Source organism: Dama dama, chromosome 5 (genome assembly GCF_033118175.1).
Source record: "Dama dama isolate Ldn47 chromosome 5, ASM3311817v1, whole genome shotgun sequence".
Lineage (NCBI taxonomy): Eukaryota > Metazoa > Chordata > Mammalia > Artiodactyla > Cervidae > Dama > Dama dama.
The window spans coordinates 114,022,362-114,043,848 of NC_083685.1; the positions used below are offsets into that span (position 1 = coordinate 114,022,362).

At 37.1% G+C, this 21,487-nt stretch overlaps 1 protein-coding gene across 6 annotated transcripts in view; it reads right to left on the reverse strand.

Moving 5' to 3' along the window:
• Positions 1-1,479: 1,479 nt before the first annotated feature.
• Positions 1,480-21,487, reverse strand: part of GJC1 (gap junction protein gamma 1) — a 39,826-nt gene continuing 19,818 nt past the window's right edge. For 5 of the 6 annotated variants that reach the window (XM_061144233.1, XM_061144230.1, XM_061144234.1 and 2 more), the window contains exons 2-3: positions 8,081-8,156; positions 1,480-7,146 (exon numbers count right to left, since the gene is read on the reverse strand). In XM_061144233.1, the coding sequence (XP_061000216.1) occupies positions 5,936-7,126 (1,191 nt within the window). In that variant the 5' untranslated portion in view covers positions 7,127-7,146; positions 8,081-8,156 and the 3' untranslated portion in view covers positions 1,480-5,935. Of the gene's footprint in view, positions 7,147-8,080; positions 8,157-8,254; positions 8,619-21,487 lie in introns of those variants that run through there. The other variant, XM_061144236.1, reaches the window with a different exon arrangement.

Consider the following 21,487-nt stretch of genomic DNA (forward strand, 5'->3'; position numbering starts at 1 on the left):
AAAAATATTAAAAAAAATAAAAATAAACCTCCTTGAACAGTGATCACTCAAAACAAACCCCTTCTCCCTTTCATTCTGGCCCACACTTCATGTTTATATTGTTTTCCTAAGATAAGTGGTTCTCACACCTTAATATTCTTAATATAAGAATAACCTATAGAGAATTTTGGAAAATATAACTTCTGTATCTTCCAGTGGTAGCTACTCAATGCATGAATCTGTAACTACACGCTCAAAGGATGAATTTTACATCGTGTAAATTATACCTTAATAAAAGATTCTTAAAAAAAAAAATCACCTGGAAAACTTTTTAATTCTGACTATTTGAGCCTGAGATGGGTCCAAGGAACCAGCATCTGAATGGGCATTCCTTGTTACTTCTTCATAGGTGGTCCAATGGTCACATTTAGGAAAAAATGCTGTGAACACAGCGAGGTCCACCAAGCAGGGTCCACCCCCAGCCACCATGACAGCCCCACAAACAGTGGCTTTTGCACTTCTCCAGGAAAAGACCAAAGGACGCTGGATCGAGCCACTAGGCAATCAGTGTGCAGACCCAAGTCTGTTCTCAGTTCTGCCTCGACCTCTGTATGCTCTGCGCTCCTGGGTAATGCTTCCAACCCTAAAAGCATTACATGTTAAAATTGGTATAAGCCCTCAAAATCTTAGAAAACTGTTTTAAACTCTACATGGCAAAAAACCCACAAATTTTAACTTGGATGCAACACTGTTTCCAGGTACTAGTAGTCTCTATTCTGATGGCAAATCTGCCGAAGAAACCTCTCTCCAAACTAGCGGCTCTAACAGTTTTCAAATGGCTCACACGTTTATTACCAAATATGGCTGGCTGACCAGTTTACAATCTGTGCTGCTGAGGGTGCGCTCAATGCATGACCTGTTCTGTCAGTCTGTCAGCGATTCTGTGTCTGGGGGAACAGAGGGCATTGTTGCAGTAAAGGCTACCCTCTCTTCAGCCCTCCCCCACACCATTCTCTTCTCAAAGAGTGGATGAGTCACACCAAGACTGGTCTACATCTGTAAGCAGCGCTCTCGGAAGGCACTCCTCTTCTCCAGGAGTCCAGAACCAAGGGCAGCCAGAGATGGGGTGTGTTCCCAGGGGCTGTGCTTAGACCTCACCCCCACCCTCTCAAGGTCACCTACCCTCCCCAGATGGAGATGCCACAAACATGCCAAACCCTTTCAGCCACAGCAATCCCAGAGAAATTCTAACACAGCTATGAAAAATCAGGGGGTAACTTTTGAGCCCAAGCCTCTACTTTGAAAATTTCCTGCTCCTGTATTCCCACTGAGATCAACTTGCAGGTGAATGTACTGGAAGAGATTTTCATATCAGGTTTCCTGTGTGAACCATTAAGCTCTTGGGCACTATGTTATACAAAGGATGAGGTAAAAATCCTCAATATGACACTTCCTGGCAGTTGAGTTTTTAAGCTTGGAAAAAGATGCACAGACCACAAATGAATCTTCTAAACTGTATTTGGAAATGACAGAAACATTCAGAACTGACAAAAATCTTCCTAGAGACAAGGCCCTGAGAGGAGTCTGTCCCCACTGTGTAAAGTTTTACATTAACTGTACAGAATGAAATTAGCAACCAGTAATCTTTGGCACTAGAATGGGTAACTCCTTAGTTGTTCATACAGTATCCAAACTGCACATTACATGACGTTAAATTGCTAGTTAACAGTTGAATTTTACATTTAAATTACCTTTAAAAGTCTGAAGTCCTAGCTAAGTTTTTCAGTATCAATATGCTAATCATATCTAACAGTGCCTGAGGTAGAGACTTCTGTAAGAGATTTCTTGAAGAGAACACAATTGAGAGTATAATGAAGAAAAACACTTCCGGTCTTGGAAGCATATTATAGCCAAAGTCTCTGCTGGTTCAACAAGCCAAGCCTGAAATGCAGATCTCTTACTTCTTTCATTTCTGTAGAGACTTTGTACAGGGGTAGGGCTTTCTTTTGTTTGCACTCCTGCATTTTGGAATACACAGATTGCTTCTTTTAAAAGTATGATTCTTAACATGAAATGTGCATGAACCAAACTCAACACCATTATTAAAAACAACAAAAACAACACAACTGCATTAGAGACAACAAATAAAATCTTTTAAACTCTCCATGATATATGGCCAGAATGAGTGACAAGTATGCAAGTCAACCTAATGATTCTAACATTTGATGTTGACTGTGAATTATTACAGATTTATGATACATAGGTGAGTTGAAATTTTATTTCCAAACTCAGCACTGTATAAGTGCAGGGGCTTTATTATCTTCAGGTGGTAAGACTCTTCATGAAATTACATGATTTTATGAAGATAAAATCAATATCTGGAAACTTCCAAGCAAAATGACCAGCAACTGTGTATCTCTGACTTCAGGTACTTACTTCACAGTCAGGAAAGACTTTTCCTTTATAAAAAGGCATTTCTTGAAGTAGGTTCAAGTATAACATATTTGCCTTTTACGAAACACTGACTGGCCAAAAATTTATCCTCAACTATAGGTATTATTTTTAGAAGTGTACAGTCCCATAAATGAGATGGAAAGCACAAAGCCTGGACATTTATAAGCTTAACGGGTAAACCGTAGATATGACTAATAGGAATAACGTTTAAGTCCATTCTCGGAGTAAGCTGCTAGAGCAAGTTCAGTGTCTTCAACAACTGATTCCTGTGATAAAGAGCACCGAAGGACATCTTATTATATCACATAGTTCTTTCAACGATTTTTTTTGAAGCTCCAAGCTCAGATAATGACCAACAGTTGGTCTTTTAATACTTTTCACCAGAGGCTTTCTCTAACTACTCCATAACACTTCTGAGAGGTAGGTGGCTACTGGAACTTGGAAAAATAAAGGGAATTGCTTCGATTCATACCACAAAGAAATGACAGTTAAGGTACCTAATGATGACAATTTTCTTTTTAAAGACATAGGTGTCCTTCTTAAAGACAGGTGTGTGGGAGTTCTAACCTGTGAGAACCACTTTAGATGACAAAGTTGATCTTTATCAAAAGTAATTTTATATATGTTAGTCAAGGAAAATCCCCAGAAAAATTGACTTCTAATGAAATAACACCCCTGTGGTTTTAAATGAACAAATATAGAAGCTAGCAAAACTAAGGCAGAAAGCAAAAGGAAGCCACAAAATGAACATTAACATTTCTTTAGAGGAAAATGCTATCTAATTCTTCCCTCAAATTTGAACTAAGAAAAAAAAGCATGTTTGCTTTATAAAGGACACACATCTGAATAAATCTGATGGTATATTAAGGACTATAAACATGTTGTTGACCATATCCTGATTATAGTATGTGAAGGACTAAGTACTCAGCTACTATTTAGAGAAGCACATGTCATAAGACATAGCATGTCTTATGCAGCAATTCAAAGGAATGTGATTTTGATAGAAAAAAAAAATGTTGTTTATACAAACACTTGCAAGTTCCAGAACGGTAACTGGAACAATATTTTTATTCACTCAGTGGGTTAAGCCAGATCCTGAAAGGGCTGTTTTCTTAATGTAGGTCCATGACATGTTATTAGGTGAGAATGGTTTTGGCAAACTTGTATGTTCAAAGGCTAAAAGAAATGGACTAAGGAAGCAGTCAGACTTGGGAAATCTATGTCATAATTAGAACTTTAGTGAGAGAATAAAAATAGATTTGAACACATGTGAAGGTGACCCAGAATATCTTTCTATGTACTTGAGGAAGTTAAAGAATTATCCAGCCACAAAAGATAACATTCTCATCAGAACAAGCCAAGATGAAACACCGGAGGCCCTGCCTGAAACTAAGTGGCTGCTTCTGGCGCCGAATGTCTGCCCGGCATTTCTGCTCGACTCCGTCCCTGCGCTATTGTTCGAATTCTCAACCCTCCCAATGGCAAAGCCACTCTGTTCTCCCTCAGGCTCTGAATAGATGGACATGAACCTATGTGTATTTTTTTCTGTCCTTCAATTCAGAAGTATGCATGAAGTTCTACTGACGTAAGAATTATTGGTAGTTCTTTATCTTAGCCAGCTTGATATTGAAAATCTTGCCTGTTTTAGAATAATTACTTGAAATTCTTTATTAAACACTTTGTTTGAAGGAAACTGTGCAGATCTGGTAATTATCCAGGATACATACACATGTAAGGCATTTTCTGAAATTTTCCCTTCAGTCTCACTGGAGTTGACCTTTTGCTCAAGTGTTTAGAGATCCTGAGGAGCTTCTCTTGGGTAAAATTTACAGATTAAAAAAAGCAAAATAAATGTAAATGCATGGCTAGAAGATAAGCTTAAATTTTCAACTGCGTTTCTTTTTGGGGGAAGGGGGAGAAATGGAGAACAAAGAAAAAAGAACTGTATACAGGATGCTGTTCTAAGACCCTCCTAAATAATAAAGAACTGACATTTAAAAATTAAGAGCAAAAACAAAACCCACACTCTTGGAATTTCAAAGTTACAGGTGGCTTGCAATTAACTTTCTGTTAGAGAAGAGTGAGATGTCCCAAATAAAATGCTCCCTGGTGAAGCAAACACTCCTTCCTTTAAATCTTTACCAAGCTCTTACTCAGAAGCTCTTAAACTGTAAGACAAATGATGTGAACATGACAGAGAGAACAAAGTTATCCAACAGAAGGTTGAAAATGGCAGTTAAATACTACGGCAAAAGTTATGGGATCATGAATGCTTGTCACTGACAAACAGATATGCCTATAGTGAATAAATACTGAAATTCTCCTTCAGACTATTTACAGATAGAATCCCAGGTCTGAACTGGTCTTCCAGGCAGAAACCTACTTTGGCAGAAGTAGGTCAATTATAAAAATTCCATGGTAAATGATAAGAAGTAAGGAAGTTGAATTTAGGCCTTCTACCACATGCAGTATAAGTGGCTTTGATTAATTTTTAGCCTAGAAGGGAATTTTCGTATTTTTACTGTTAACATATAAAGAAAAACATCACTAGCATCTTAAGAAACCAGAGAGAGGCAGATTTTTGGATTCAGATTTAAGGCAAATCAAACAGGCCCACAACTAAACATCAGGGCTTATTTTCTAGGCATGGCTTTGCTTGGTGATAGAGGAATCTCAGGACAGTTCTAGCCACGGTCTCCACACTGCTATTGGCTGAGGACACCTTTGTGCATCAGACTTTTGAAACAACTGACGTTATATACACACCATCAAAGCAAGGCTTGGTATTTAAAGGACTCCTGCAGTGAATCACTTGAAAACAAAAATAGTATTTCAAAGACTAGATACAACTCTGGGCATATGAATAAGATTCAAAGATTTCTCAAGTCAGAGAGAGATCTCCATCTCCTTCTACTGTGGACTTCCTCGCCAAGGCTGAGAACTGACTCATCCCCGTTTGGCTCCTCACATATCTGAAATCGTCCCTGTAACACGAGAGGCACTTTTTATTAGGTGTGTAGCATCAATTAAAACTTTAAACCCCAGGTAGAGTTTGCTGAACAAAGTAATAACACTAGCCTAATAGGCATTACCTTAAGGATTTTTTTCCCCTTTAATATAAAAGTATAACTACAGTGGTCCAATGTACAAATACAAAAAAAAGTTCTCATACTAAAAAAAAAAAAAAAGTACCATAATACTGTACATACAAAAACTGTTCAACAAGAATGATTTAAATATATCTGTTCTTTTCCAGATCTGGAAGACACAAATGTAAAGTTCTGCAACTGTATTATTGCTGGAGCTCGTGTCCAGGAACGCTGTGTTTCCCGTTCTCTCCCCCTTGTCCCAGCCCCACCGTCAGAATCCCCTGAGCTTGGATCATGAGCCAACAGCATCCCTGAAGATAAGCAGAGCCACCTGTTTACTCAGCGGAAGTCATTACTCAGTCAGCCGCTGCTCACCGTGAACCATGAAAGCACAGCTTTAAGCCCAGCCAGGATTAAATCCAGACGGAGGTCTTCCCATCCCCCGATTTGCTACTAGCACTGCTTTTATTGGACCCAGCTTTGGACCCCACTTTGGCTTTTTTTTCCCGGGAACCATGGGGGTTGTTTTGGTGACTGTAGGCCTGGATGGCCAGATCCAGGCGTTCCTGAGCCATTCTGATTTCCCTCTGCAGAGTCTCCAGGTCGGGTGGGAGGTTGTCCTCATGGCTGCCGTACTGCTGCTCCTGGGCGATGTTGGCCTTGTTTTGCTTGTAGGCAATCTTAGCGTTGGACAGTTCGGTGTACTGGATTTGATCTGGTTTGACGGCAATGTTATAGCCAGGGGGAGCAGATGGTGTATTCCAAGTGAAAGGATAATTATAAGCACCCGGATCTTCCAATTCCCTCCTTTTACTGTTGAGTGAGTCTCGAATTGTCCCAAATCCTAAATGAAGCATCTCCCAAATGTTAAGCAATAGGCAAAGGCCTGTAACACCATACATTATCAGAAGAAAGATGGTCTTTTCAGTGGGTCTAGAAATAAAGCAGTCTATCTTATGAGGGCAAGGGAGTCTGCTGCATACATAAAATGGGTGGACTTGGAAGCCATACAGGAAATACTGCCCAACCAGGAAACCCACCTCGAACACTGTCCGTGCCAGCAGCTGCAGCACATAGATCTTCATGAGCCCGTCCTCCCGAATCCGCCGCCGGCCATCATGCTTAGGTTTAGATTGGTTCTGATCTTTATTTTCTTTCTCACTTTCTAATTCCATTTCTGGATACATCATGGGATCCTCTTCATGGTCCTCTTCTGTTTCTTCCAGAGCCCGGTGCTGTTTCCAGCGCATTGCGTAGGGCTTGCTGCGAGCGGCCTTCTTGTCCGGGTCACCGTGCTCCATCTTGGCAATCTTATGAATGGCGTAGCCCAGGTACATGACGGAGGGGGTGGCCACCAGGATGATCTGGAACACCCAGAAGCGCACGTGAGAGAGGGGTGCAAAGGCGTCATAGCAGACGTTCTCGCAGCCAGGCTGCTCCGTGTTGCACACAAACTTGCTCTGCTCGTCGTAATAGATGGACTCCCCTCCCACGGCTGTAAGGACGATCCGGAAGACGATCAGGACCGTGAGCCAGATCTTCCCTACAAACGTGGAGTGGTTGTGGATCTCCTCTAGCAGGCGGGTGAGGAAGCTCCAACTCATGGTGACTAAATTGGTCCGCCCTGACAAAAATGAGAAATACCAAAGGAAGATCAGCAAATATTAAAATCTTACTTTTTTTAAAATTGATGATATCTTTAGAAACTACTTCTCTAGATACTTGAAATCTAACTTCAAGGCTCGTACCAGAATGACAGAATAAACAGCACCTCACCCGCCACACCACCATCAGGAAAGGCCTTTCACCTCAGTCTATGAGCACCAGTTTATGCTGACAGGGTCTTAAGGAAGTCTGATTTCTTTTCATGTCTTCTCTAGTTTAAAAGGTAAAATTGTAGCTGTCATTTGAGATACAATTTTTAAAGTATACTGGATGTTTTACATATAGTGTTATTTCTTAGACTTTCTGAATTTTGTGAGATAGAGGGAAGAGTACAAAGGTACACCTATTCAGCCACAGTAAGACTGCCACTGAGAACATGATGGGGACGCCTGGGCTGGACTCCATTGTGAAGAGGTACCTGATTAGCAAACTTAAATGCTGGATCTGGTAACAAAGTATTAAAAAGAATTAAGGAGATGGTATAGCTGCAAATATTAATAACTGGCAAAGACCAAGAACTAAAATAAAAGACAGAAACTGAGAAGCCTTAGCTAGGGTGCATCACAGAGCAGTAGAATTCTAGCATTCTGTATTATCCTTCTGTATTTTATTTATGATTGATGTTAAAAAATGCCTGCAGACAGAAAATCCAATCAATAGGTAAATCTACTTAAAACATCATTTCAAATGATAGTTTTATTCTGAGATTCTTAGATCTATGTTCAGAATCTTGGTAAAAACCATCTAAACAAGATAATATATGTAAAGTCCCTAATTCAACCTCTGACACAAGGTACACCTAGCTTTTCTCCTCTATCGTTCCTCTCTTGGTTTACTTCTGCAGATAACAGTTGATTATCAGTATCATCAAAGAATTTAAATATTCTTTTTACCTGTTATCCAGAATTTCTGCTATCCAAAATTTTCTTAGAGAAATGATGCTTTGTTTACAACTTTTCCAGATTTTCTCTGGAAGAGAAACAGAAGAGAAGGCCATAAGTTTTCTCCCACAGAAAAGAGTAAATCACCAGAATGCCATTTTCAGGGAGAAACAGTTTTCCATGTACCAGAGGAATCAATCAGCATGAGATGGAAACAGGACTGAGCTTGAATATCACTGTTCTCTTCTCCAATACATCGTGGTAGGAGAAAATACCTAAAAGTGACTCGAAGATGCTTTAGTCACCGTAGTCTAAGAAAATATAACAGGAAGATGAATCATTTGTGAAAATCTGAAACAGATGAACTCTGGCATCTACAGGAAAAAGCCACAGCAGAAAATCTCAACAAATTTAAGCCAGGTCATTATAGGCATTGCGAAAATCTTCACCCCGAGTGCTCTATTTCTGCCCTCTTCTCTGGTGCAGCCAACTAGGAGCAAGCTGGTTATTTACAACACCCAACAGCTGGCTCCCTGTCACTGGGACACCCATATCCACAGGAGGTGATTCACAGACTCAACTGCTCACAGAAAGAAAACATCTGCACCTGTACTGTGATTACAAGTGTATATACATAGGACAAACTACTTCTCATTATCAAGTTCTGCCAACTATGGGATAGCCATGGTCACGAATCATCCTTATTTGCTATCATTTAATAAATAAAATGTAAAACAAACCCTGAGTGTTCAAAGTTATTTATTATATGTTCAAAATAACTTAAGAAGAAAAAAAGTTCAGAGGCATCTACATAACGTGCAAGTATCAAGATTTACATAGAGAAGAATCCAATCACGCAAGTATTACACCACAGGACTTCAAGCACAACTCTCATTTCCAGCACTGATGTCCAACTGAGCTCAACAGTTCTCCTCTCACTCTACACACAAGTTATAAAGCCAAAAGTAAATAATAAGCAATCTATAAATGGTGATGTAAGCCAGGTTTCCATAATGAATCACATCCACAAGTCTAGACTCACACTTTTCCAAAATGCCATGTCTAGTGAGAGTTGGACCGTGAAGAAAGCTGAGTGCCGAAAAATTGATGCTTCTGAACTGTGGTGTTGGAGAAGACTCTTGAGAGTCCCTTGGACTGCAAGGAGATCCAACCAGTCCATCCTAAAGGAGATCAGTCCTAGGTGTTCATTGGAAGGACTGATGCTGAAGCTGAAACTCCAGTATTTTGGCCACCTGATGTGAAGAGTTGACTCACTGGAAAAGATCCTGATGCTGGGAGGGATTGGGGGCAGGAGGAGAAGGGGACAAGAGAGGATGAGATGGCTGGATGGCATCACCGACTCAATGGGCATGAGTTTGAGTAAACTCCGGGAGTTGGTGATGGACAGGGAGGCCTGGAGTGCTGCGGTTCAAGGGGTCGCAAAGAGTCAGACGCAACTGAACTGAACTGAACTGAAAGCATTTCCCTTAAAACCTGAAATTGTATTTGTTCCAGTAAGCCAAAATCATGAAGGTGCAATCATTTGTTAGTTAGAAAACTCATTCTCAAAAAAAAAAAAAAAAAAAAAAAAAGAAAACTCATTCTCTACACTTCCATCTGTACCAAAAACAAATGGATATCTTTTTAACAATTATTGCTATGAAATAATTTCTCAACAGTTCAGTATTTCATACAATAATCTTAATTCTTTGGGGGGAAGGGATCAATGGCAAATCCTTCAAAACCTGTAAGTTATAAAGCAGTCATTTAAACACAACTAGAAACACACATTTCATACTGGTTAAGCTGCAGGCCTACACTTAAGAGCCTGGTTTTCCAAAGGTTTTATAAGCACTACAGCAGCCTATGCCCAAACCTTGAGTATAAATGAAGTGTACAGTACTGTAACTTCAGCATCTCATAAAATGGATGATGGATGGTTTTCTTTCTAAAGTAACCACAGGCTTCCTAAGCGAATGGCAGCATCACCACTCTTTGGATTTACTGAGCTGTCAGTGGGTTTTTCCTTCGATACTCTTTCCTTTCCAAATCCCTTTCCTCTCCTTGTAAGCATTAAGAGAAAGGCTTAAATATCAGAGTACACCACTCCAATTTGTGGGGAAGGGTAGAAAGGGAAAGTGGGAGGAAGTGAGAGGGGAGAAAAAAGTCAATTGGTAGAATTGTGGGTTCTGGAATTGGCATTTCTAAGCAAAACTGTGTCACTGCCAAGTGTGGTCTCACTGCGTTGTTGCACCACTAAAACTCCCTTTTCTCATTATCACTTTTTTGCTCTAACAGATAAAAAACAGGGCTTCCCTGGTGGCTCAGGAGTAAAGCCAATGCAGGAGATGCATGTTCAATCCTTGACCCGGGAAGATCCCCTGGAGAAGGAAACAGTAACCCACTCCAGTATTCTTGCCTGGGAAATCCCATGGACAGAGGAGCCCGGTGGGGCTACAGTCCATGGGGTCACAAAGAGTAGGACACAACTTAACAACTGAACAACAACAGGCAGAACATGGTCTTCTTTGACATCCCTGCTTCAGCAAACAAACTCGGTTAAACAGTGAGGAGTGAGAATGTACAATTAACTGTGAATGGCTCTCATGAAAGAATAAAAATCATTTCTGTATTCTATCTATGAATGGAAAGTGACAAGGGAACATGTGATGAGTGGTGGTGGGGATGGGGGGAGGGATGCTGAAAAACTAAATGCTTTTTGCCAACTAGGAGAGCCAACAGGTTTATATGTATTTTGACACTTAATATCTTCTTGAATATATCCCTTATGCTTTGGCTGAATTTATCTATAGACAAATCTAGGTAGTAGTAGAATTAGGACACAACAAATGTAAATCTGCATGGTTCTTGCCCTGTACTGTCATTTGAGTTTCTAAAAATGTTCTAGCAATTTACATTGCCTGGCAATGAAGTACAATTTTACCTCAACCCCGTCAGCACTGTCTGTTATGCTACCCTGCTAGATGCAAAATGGAATTTCAAAAGCATCTCAATTTGTATGCTTTTAATATAATAGGATACATTCCCCCTATAGTCCTCCTTCTTCATGAACTATTCCTATCCTTTTGCCCATTTATCTGCAGAATGTATTCTGCATTTGACATTTACTATAAATTCCTGTTTGTTTTCCTCCAAAATTTACTACTTTATATAGTCACACCAATCCGTTAAATAAATATTCTTTCTAGGATAGCTTTTTAAATAATCTGCAAAATTCTTGGTAGCCCATAACTCAAAAGGACTGTTGACTCTATCCCCACCCCACAACACAACACATACTGAAGAAAATCATGTTTGCTTACATAAAATGTACTGGACAGAAATCAAACGTGCTATTTTTAGTCTGTTTTCCAAATAAACTTTCAAATCTACCTTGTCTTACACTAGAAAAGAGAATTTTAAATATTACTTGGTATCAACATGGTAATAAATTATGTAATCCTCTCCCAAATTATTTATATTTGAAGAGTTTCCTATCAGCTATATCCTAAACAGGATCAAGTCAAAGTTTACTGCCTTTTTCTGTAAACTAAAAGCATCTCTGGAGATCAAATGTAAAAGCCTCATTATTTGGATTATCTCTGGAGATAGATTATATGATCAGATCTACCTAACAATGAAGAAATGAGGCCCAGAAAGGTTTTAAAATTTCCCCAAGATCACCCAGTTGTGATCTAGTGAAGCTAGAATCTGAAATCAGTCTTACTCCAGATTCTGGGCTTTTAACCACTAGTTAAGAATTACATTACAGATGAGTTGGAACAAGGTACAGGTCCCATGTGAACACAGACGAGGGCACCTTATCCCAATCGTCAGGATCAGAATTAGACTAAATAATAAACTCACAAAGATCAAGGGGGAAATTTCAGAGTTTAAGATCTTATACACAGAATGAACTGCAAGTTAACAAAACAAACCCCCCAAAAACAACAAAATAAAAAGCCCCCAAAGAAGTTCAAGGTTTCTTGGCAGTTGGAAGAGAAAAATAATGAGTTCACTAAGGTAACTTCTTTGGGCATTGAGAATAGGGACTACAGAAGGTGAACTCAGTCCAGGAGTGGTTAGAGTTATTAAAGGGGAGATATACATCTGCTCAGATGTGCTCAGAAATACTGCAAATAAGTCAAACCGGAATTCTAAAGAATGTTCACGTAACTATAGGAAATGGAAAAAAGAAAACACATAACCAGAGTGGACAAACAGAAAACAAAAAATAATTAAAAAAAAAAGGTTTATAATGGCTAAAATTAAAAAGAATGACCATGGGAGGAGATCCCTGAGATTCCGAAAAGCCAAAAAAAAAAAAAAAAAGACATTGACTGGGTAGGAATGACTGCACCGCGTGTTGGTGAGGACGTGGAGAAGCTGGCGCTCTAGAACACTGATCACTCTGCAAAGCAGTCCGGCAGTGGAGCCTGGTGTAAAGCACTGCCTGCCAATAACAGAGACGTAACAGACACAGGTTCAGTCCCAGGGTGGGGAAAATCCCCTGGAGGAAGGCATGGCAACCCACTCCAGTATTCTTGCCTGGAGAAATCCATGAACAGAGGAGCCTGTGGGCTGTAGTCCATAGGGTTGCAAAGAGTCGGACATGACTCAATCGACTTAGCATACACATGCAAACATATATCAACTATATGATCCAGCCAGTCTGATCCTAGGCAAGAAGTAAAACCCTATGCCTATAAAAGGATTTGAACATAAAGGTTTACAACAATTTTATCTGTAATAGTCAAAAACTGGAAACAACACACATGTCCATCATCAGGTTGATGAATAAACAAATTGTGGTATATTCACACAATAGAATACTAAGCAATAAACTACTGATATGTGTAACATGGATGAATCTCAAAGTCAGGCAAAAAAAAAAGGACACACTCTATGATTCCATTTATAAAATTTCTAGAAAATGCAAACTAACCTATAATGACATAAAGCATATCAGCAGTTGCCTATAGTGGGATGCAGGGAGGCACTGGCCAGCCTGATCTCCAACTCTCCTGGCTATTATTTTTCAGTTTCTATTTCTGTCTCACTTCTCCTTTCCAAACTTCTAAATACAGATCCTGATTTTTGTTCTATCTTATTAGCCTATCCTTTTTAGCACTCTTTGTTGATTCCTTCACCAGAACTCAAGCTGTAAACGATATCTCATTTGCCCCAACATCTCCCTGGAATTTCAGACTTGAAATTCAACTGCTGCTCCACATCTTCTCTTGGAAGTCTAAATGGTACCTGAAATTTAATATACCCCAAACCAATCCTCCCCTCCTCCAAAGAGTTACTCTTATTCTGTCTGCAGTTTTCCCAAACTCAGTAGGTAGTTTTGTCATTCATGACGTTTTTAAGGCCAAATTTTCAAGACAACCTCACTCCTTTGTCTCACTCCATAGTCAAGTTATCAGCAAATCTTGTCAGTTCTATCTTCAAAATATATATCCATAGTCCAGCCACTTCTTTCAATCTCCACTGCTATCACACTGATCCAAGTCACCTTCATCTCTAGCCAAGATTACTATAAAAGTAAGAGTCTTCTAATTGGTTCCCTAGCTTATCCTCTTAACCCTCCGAGTCTCTTCTCCAAAAATCAACCAGAGTAAACCTTTTACAAAAACAAGTCAGATCATGTCTCTCTTCTGCTCAAAATTCTCTCAGAACAAAACCCCAAATCTTTACCACAGTCTATGGATGGCATCCTTTATCACACAGCTGCTGGGACACTTCTGGTCTCTTCACCTTCCGTCTCCCTCTTGCTCACTCTGAATAAGGAAAACCTACATCTTCACAATCCCCTGTTCACACCAGTCATGCCATACTTTTGCCTCAAGATTACTGTACTTGTTATTTTCACTGCTTTGAAATATTTAATTTCATAGATATTAGCAGAACACACGCTCACTTTATTCAAGTCAGCTCAAAAGTCATCTCCCTAATGACTTTGCTCAGGCCACTTTCCTCTAAAATAACATCTCTCATTCTCCAGCCCTTTAATTTTTCTTTATAGCACTTACCCCTCACATAATTTTTATTTTACAATTTGTTTATAGAAGGTAAACTCCCTGAAGGCAGGCTTTTGTTCTTTTATCCCCAATACCTAAAACCCCACAGCCTGACAAAAGGTAGTAGGTTTTCAATAAACTGTGCTCAGTCACTAAGGCGTGTTTGCTAAGTTGTGTCCGACTCTGTGACCCCATGGACTGTAGCCCGCCAGGCTCCTCTATCCATGGAATTTTCCAGATAAGAATACTGAAGTGGGTTGCCATTTCCTACTCCAGGGGATCTTCCTGACCCAGGGTTACCCAGGGATTGAATTCATGTCTCTTAAGTCTCCTGCACTGGCAGGCAGATTCTTTACCACTGTGCCACTGGGGAAGTCCCTCTCAATAAATATCTGTTCAATAAAAATGTCCCTGATATATTAACTGGAAATATAGGACTCAGGACAATATTATCACAATACTGTGAAAACAAATAAAATTTATGCAATAAACAATAAAATTACAAAACCCTAGAAGAAAAAAGTTAAAAAAAAGAAAAAAAAGAAATCTTGAAAGGATATAAATGAATACCCACTCTCCCCCTTCTTTAGCCTTTTTCCTGCATCTCCACTAGAATTCTCTAAAATGGATGTGTTACTCCTTTGCTGAAAAGCCACTAATGAAAGTGGTCCCTCAAATCAGTGGGGCTAAGATGGATTTTTTAAAGTATTAGAATAAAACATAGTTGATATCTGTTATAACTCTGGACATGGGAAGAAAAGATGAATCTGAGTGCAAAAAAAGAAAAAGTGTCTCCACGGATAAAAGGAAAAACAATTTAAACAATACTGGAAAACAATGAACTGGAGAAAGAGGTTTCAGTAATTCTTTTATACGCAAACAGCTAATCTGTAGTATACGAAGAGTTCAAAACAGACATTACACAGAAAGAAAAACACAAATTCCCCTTAAAAAAGGCACAACATGGATGAACCTTGAAAACATAATGCTAAGTGAAAGAAGTCTGACACAAAAGCCACCAATTGTATGACTCTATATGAACTGTCCAGAATAAGCAAAACACAGAGACAGGTTAGTTAGTGGTTAGGGCCTATGTGTTGGGGTCCTTTAATGGACCGGAACCTTGTGGTACGGAGGTGACGATAAGAAAGTAAAAGAGAGAAAGAGAAAGAGAGAGAGAGAGACAAAAAAGACCCGGGGACCTAAGCTCTGGTGGAGCAAAGGTGCTTTAATGATTTTTCTATGAGTATATATAGGCTGCAGTACAAGAAACTTCTTTCGGGAATGATAGAGATCAGAAAACCAAATGTACAGCAACCATTACCAAGGGAATAAGGGGTAACGTTAGTCACAAGGTCAGGAGACAATCTATATCTCAAGTAAGGGGAAGGAGATTAAGCTGTTTTTGTCCTAAGGAGAATGTTTACTAAAGGAGACTCATGCTTGCCTCACACAATGACCTCAGTCCCTGGGAGCAGCGTGCTGTTCCGCTTGAAGAGGGACAAAGGACTCCTGAGAGACAGCACGTAGGAATCCTCACGTCAAACATTCCCTGACAATTCTCCCTTATTTATTTATAATATTTGTAAGAAGAGTTTTGACCATCAGAGTTTGTTTAGTTTTGACAATCTTTGCATGAAGGCAACAGTAGACAACAAATATAATTGTTAAGACAATCACCAAAATTATAGTTTTAGACCCAATGCTATGAGTAAGGCTTTGAAACCATCTATGTGGGTTTAGCCCAGATAATTGATTAGCCAATTGTATAGCTAAAGTTTTCATACTAGTGGAAGAGGGCAGATTATTAAAAAAGGTTTTATATATTTTTTTTTGTAATAATTGTACATTTAGAGAGGCATTATCATGTATGTTTTGTAAATGAAACTTGATTTGTTTTTAGTTGTAGGCACTGTTATTAAAATGAACAGGAGTAACACAAAATTGAGTAGAATTTTAGTCACATTTTAGCATCACCTGTTTTTGTACATCTGTTAATTGATTTTTAACCCATTTGATGGTTGTTTTTAGTTTTTGTATTACTTTTTGAATATCTTTATCTATTTGAGACTGAGTGGCCCACATAGTATGAGCATTTTTAGTCTAATTTTGGATAAAATTATGTGTTTGAATTGAGGTTTGTAAAGTAACACTAGTGATGACAGCAATGGTGCAAATAGTTATTAATCTTATAATGCCAAAAATCAGCCATCCAATGAATCGTTTACATTGTTAGAGCAATTTAGTAAGCAACCGGGAAGCAAGTCTAGCCATGGGACCTTTTTTCCAGGGCCGTTGGAGATTTATTGGTAACCATAGACTAAGTCGAGATTAAAGAATTAAAAGAGAATCATATCTTAAGGAAATAGAGGAGTTAAGACAAGCATATAATCTGCAATTTATGTAAGTTATAAAACGTATTGTCTTATTGAATTGTAAATTTTTTATAGCTACAACAAAAGGAAGTGGAACATAGGCTTGTATAAAATATGATTGATTATAGTGAAAGAAATAATTGCTATAGCTATGATTGGTCCCCGTGGAATGTCTGGTCTAAGTCTCAAGTTCTTTGGTGAATGTAGCAAGTTTTTAGATGTCCCATTGTTTAGGCCCAATCTGTTTATCAAGGGTGATTTTAGGACGAGGCGGGGGCCATTTTATCATTAAGCTAGCCAAGAAGTCCTGTCATGGTAATGTTTTATTGTAGTATTAGTAACCTTTTATGTTACTTGAGTAATATAATCATACATAGTATTGTTAATATCATCTGAGCAGTTTAATAACCACATACTATGGGGTCCCCAATTGATAATTGTATGATTAGCTATAAACATTAATTTTTTTGGTTTGGCCTGACATTTGTCTCAGTGAATAGGAATATATTTAAAGTTTTTATTAGTAAACCTTTGGCATGTTGTTTTTTGTTTTTTTTTTTAATTTTAAACATGGTTTACTGACAAAGAAAGGGCAGTAAATAATTTAAGTAGTGTTTGAAAATTTTTTTTTGGAGGCAGGATGAAAGCCCAAGTTTGTTGACTAAAGTTTATATATAATTTTGCTGGGCCCATACATAAAGGAAGGACTTTATAACCTAGAACGATATTAATTAGTTTTTTTTTTTTTTTAGGATGAGAGGGCCCCTCTAAGTTTTAAGGAGGAGGCATATGTGTTGACTCATTAGTGGATATGATTGGTTTTATATCTGTCCATTTTATAACCTACAATAAAAAAGGGGGGTTAGGTATATAAGCCCAGTAAGTGTGATCAATCAAGTCAGCCTGAGCGGGGGAAGCAAAAGCAAGCAAAGCAAGCATAGCGAAGAAAAATATTTTTAGGATTTTGAGGCATTTTTTGTTGAGAAATCAGGTTTTTAGTTTAATTAGTAAGGGTTTTTATCTGTCTCTAAGTAGTGAGATCATAAGGTTGATGACGTCGAGTGTGGCGTTTTTTGGAAATTTTTAATGTTGCCATGGCTTATATTGGAATTTTTTTTTTTTTGGGTTTTTTGCTGCTTTATCTCTAGTCTGAATGCTGGGGGCCCCCTTAGGTTGAATCTTTTGAAGAGGAAGTCATGTGAGCTTGTTGGATCTATCTGGAGAAATAGAAGCATATCCTTTTCTTGTAAGATTAGTTTTTTAGATTTTTATTGATTAGTTAACCCGTCTTGATATCAAATGGGCAAAGGAAAGGAAGTGTCCTATAATGTTTTAAAACTTTTTTTTTTGTTTGTTTGTTTTTTGCTTTTGTCAAAACATCTCTTTGTGGTAAGTTTAAAAACTTTAAAACAAATAAGACTATATTAACAACAGTTATAAAAAGAGAGGAAAGCGATAACGATTAAAACATTTTTAGGAAATATTTTAGTCTAAAAGAAAAAAAATCATTTAGAAATCTGTTTGAGACTGGTATTTGGCTGTGGTTTGTGTTATTTGGGGCAAAGCATTAGGAGTAACCATTTAAATATTTTTTTCTAAGTGAAATTATTGAAAAGGTGATGTAGAACAACTTGACAAATGAAATGTTGCTCACATCCAAATATATTTGACCTTGTTTTTGAAAAAGAAATGCAGCTTAGCAACTGTTGAATCTCACTGTTCAGTGTGTTAAAGAGGATGATTACACTTTTAAGACAGACCTGAAAAGAAGGCAAACATTTTATATTTTTGATATTTTTAGGAACAAATAATCTATTTGGGAAATGCTGTCTTTTTTTTTTTTTTTTTTGCCCTGTTTTAAGAATCTTACACATTGGGAACAGAAATAGTCACACCAACAATAGTTATAGGCTTAAAGACTATACTACACCAGAATTTAGCAAAGTTTGTTCTGGACAAGGAAGACGAAAGTGTTTCTGTGTATTTTTTTTTATTTAATTTTTTATTTGTAGTTACAGTGTGTAATGTGTTTGTCCAATTATGTCTTGTGTTTGTGGACTATAAGGAATGTCTGCAATCTGTTTAATAGAGAATGAATGTAAAAATTGTTTGAGCTGCTTAGAAATATAGGCAGAGTCATTGTCTGTTTTTATAGAATTAGGTGTTTTTATTATTGTGAAGTAAGTTGATTGGTGAGTTATAACATGTTGTGTAGTCTTACCTTAGAGAGGTGTTGCCCCTAGAAAAGAAGAATTTGTATTGATCGAGACATGTAAGAAGGAAGAAGAAGAAACTTTAGGACAATGAGTTATATCAATTTGCCATAAAATTTTTTTTCATTTGTCATAAGCCTTTTTAAAATTTTAGCACTAAATATCTTTAAAAGTTAAAAGGCCAAAACAAAGTATGATAGCATAATAAACAAATCCAATGTTTATTTTAAATAAACATATTATACTTTGTGGTTTTTATTGTGATCTACCCAAGCATTTTAACTGCATTTTTTAATATATTTGCAGTCTGAATGTATCTGTTGACCAAAGTTAATTTTATTAAATATTGTTTTTTTAGAATTTTTTTCTTGTTTTTAATTTGGTTTAATTTGGAGAAAGAACATTTGCTGTAGCTAGAACGACAATGAAAAACTAGTCTAGTAAAGTACCACTTTATTTTATAATAAATGTTTTAACAATTAAAAAAATATTTTTGTATTTATCATTTTATTTGCCATTTTTTATATCTTTCTATTAAAAGCATATATTTTACTTTTTTATAGCAACCATGAAATGTCTTGTATGTTAGCATTTTATAGACCGTTGAACATATTTTTTAAATCATATTATATTATATATATATCCATTTATATATAAATATATATTTATATTTATTAACAGCTCAAAATCTCTTTAGCTCTTTTGCAAGAAAAATCTCTTTTAAGAGTAAGCCAATGTTTAACAATTAACGCTTTAAAATCTTACTTTATTTGGAAATGACCCAGCCATTTAACAAACTTTTATTACTTAGTTTAGCACAACTCTAGAAACTTAAGTCACTCTAATCCCAAGAGATGGCTCCAGATTATAGATAATAGATCATTTTATCAAAAATATGATTATTTTTAATAGAGCTTATCTAAAAGTTTTTATCTCATTTATATGTTTGTGTGTGTGTGTGTATATATATATATATATATATATATATATATATATATATATATATATATAAAGAGTTACCCTTTTGTTGACAAACTTAGTTTACCTTAAACCAAGGCATAATAAAAGTATTATATAATGTTGATGACTCAAGACATGTCCCAATTAGATTAACAAATAATTATATTTAAATCATATTTACATTTAAATAAACATTATACCCAACATTGAATACCCTTTAGTTTATGTAAAGCTGAATCTAAATAGAGCTCATTAACTCCACACTATCTAAAAACAAAGACATACATTGAGACATAGATAATTTTAGATACATAGGCATAGTTTTCCGTTTGAAATTTAAAATATCTTTTTGTTTTATTTATTTTGAGCTCCACCAATTTGTTAATGGCTGGAGTCCTAGATAGAGTGGGCTGTGTATCCCAAGGACATGATAAGAGTTAACTTAAGGTTTTTTCTTAGGCCTATTTTTGTTTTCTAGGCAGAACTGGAGCTCAAAAAAATTTTTTTTAACAAGTTAGCCTTTTTTTAACTGCACGTGTAAGAAGAACCGGTTTTGCAGTTTTAAAAAAATATTTTATTTTTATCAGTTTTTTCCAGAGTCTAAAGAATATAATAGCCATTTAGTGTCAAAAATATCATTTTTTTTTGTAGCTATAGTATATTATTAATGATATATGCATGAGGGAATTGTTGTCACATAGGAAGTAAAGCCTTGGCTACAAAATTCTGACAAATACTAGGACTGTTATGGAGACGGCAATGGCACCCTATTTCAGTACTCTTGTCTGGAGAATCCCAGGGACGGGGAGCCTGGCGGGCTGCCATCCATGGGGTCGCATGGAGTAGGACGTGACCGAAGTGACGTAGCAGCAGCAGCAGCAGGACTTTTAAGCATACCTTGAGGTAACACAGTCTATTGAAATCTTTTATGAGGCCCGATATGATTAGGATAAGGGAGAGAGAAAGTGAATCTCTCCCGGTCTAAAGGGTGTAAAGGTATATTTAAAAAGCAATCTTGTGAATCAGTAATAATAATGTGCCAATTTTGAGGAATAGTAATAGGTGATGGGATCTCTGGTTGCAAAAAAGAGCAAGATTTTTTAATATGTTTCAATTTTAATTGTGTGTTTATAAGTTTTTTAGTAGCTTGTAATTTTTCTTTCGTAAGGGGCCATTGCTTTGTCTAAATAGGCTCATAATTTTTTTTAGTTATTTTAATAATTGTTTTGTTTGTTAAATGAGCAGTGGCCCCTAGGAAAAATGTGGAATGCATATCTGAGTTTGCCATTGTATAAGTAAGTCCCTTTCTATTAGATTAAAGGGTACATTTATCACATAAGGTTTTAATGTTGCAGGTTGGCCTTTTGGTCTCTCACATGAGTATATTTGAACACTTTGATAAACTTCTTGTACTTTAGTTTGAGAAATTTTTGTAATTTGGCAGGAGACCTTTTGTACAGGCCAGGATTTGGGCCATAAATGTTTGGAAATAATAGTAATTTCAGATCTAGTGTCGAGGAGACCAGAAAATCTTTTACTATTAATTTTGATATTTATATTTGGTCGGGCATACTCAGATACTAATGATGTCTATAAAGACTGTTTTTGATTTGTACTTTTAAACCCATCTGTCTGTACATTATTAGAGGAATTAATAGAAATGTAAGGTAAAAGAAGTAATTGAGCAATTTTGTCCCCCTTTTTGAATTGTCATAGAATCTGAGATGACATCAGAATTTGAATCTCTCTTTTATAATCTGAATCAATTATTCCAGGGTGAACAGTAATTTTTTTAGAAGTCAGACTAGATCGGCCAAGCAAAAGACCAAAAGTTTGTGGGGGCAGGGG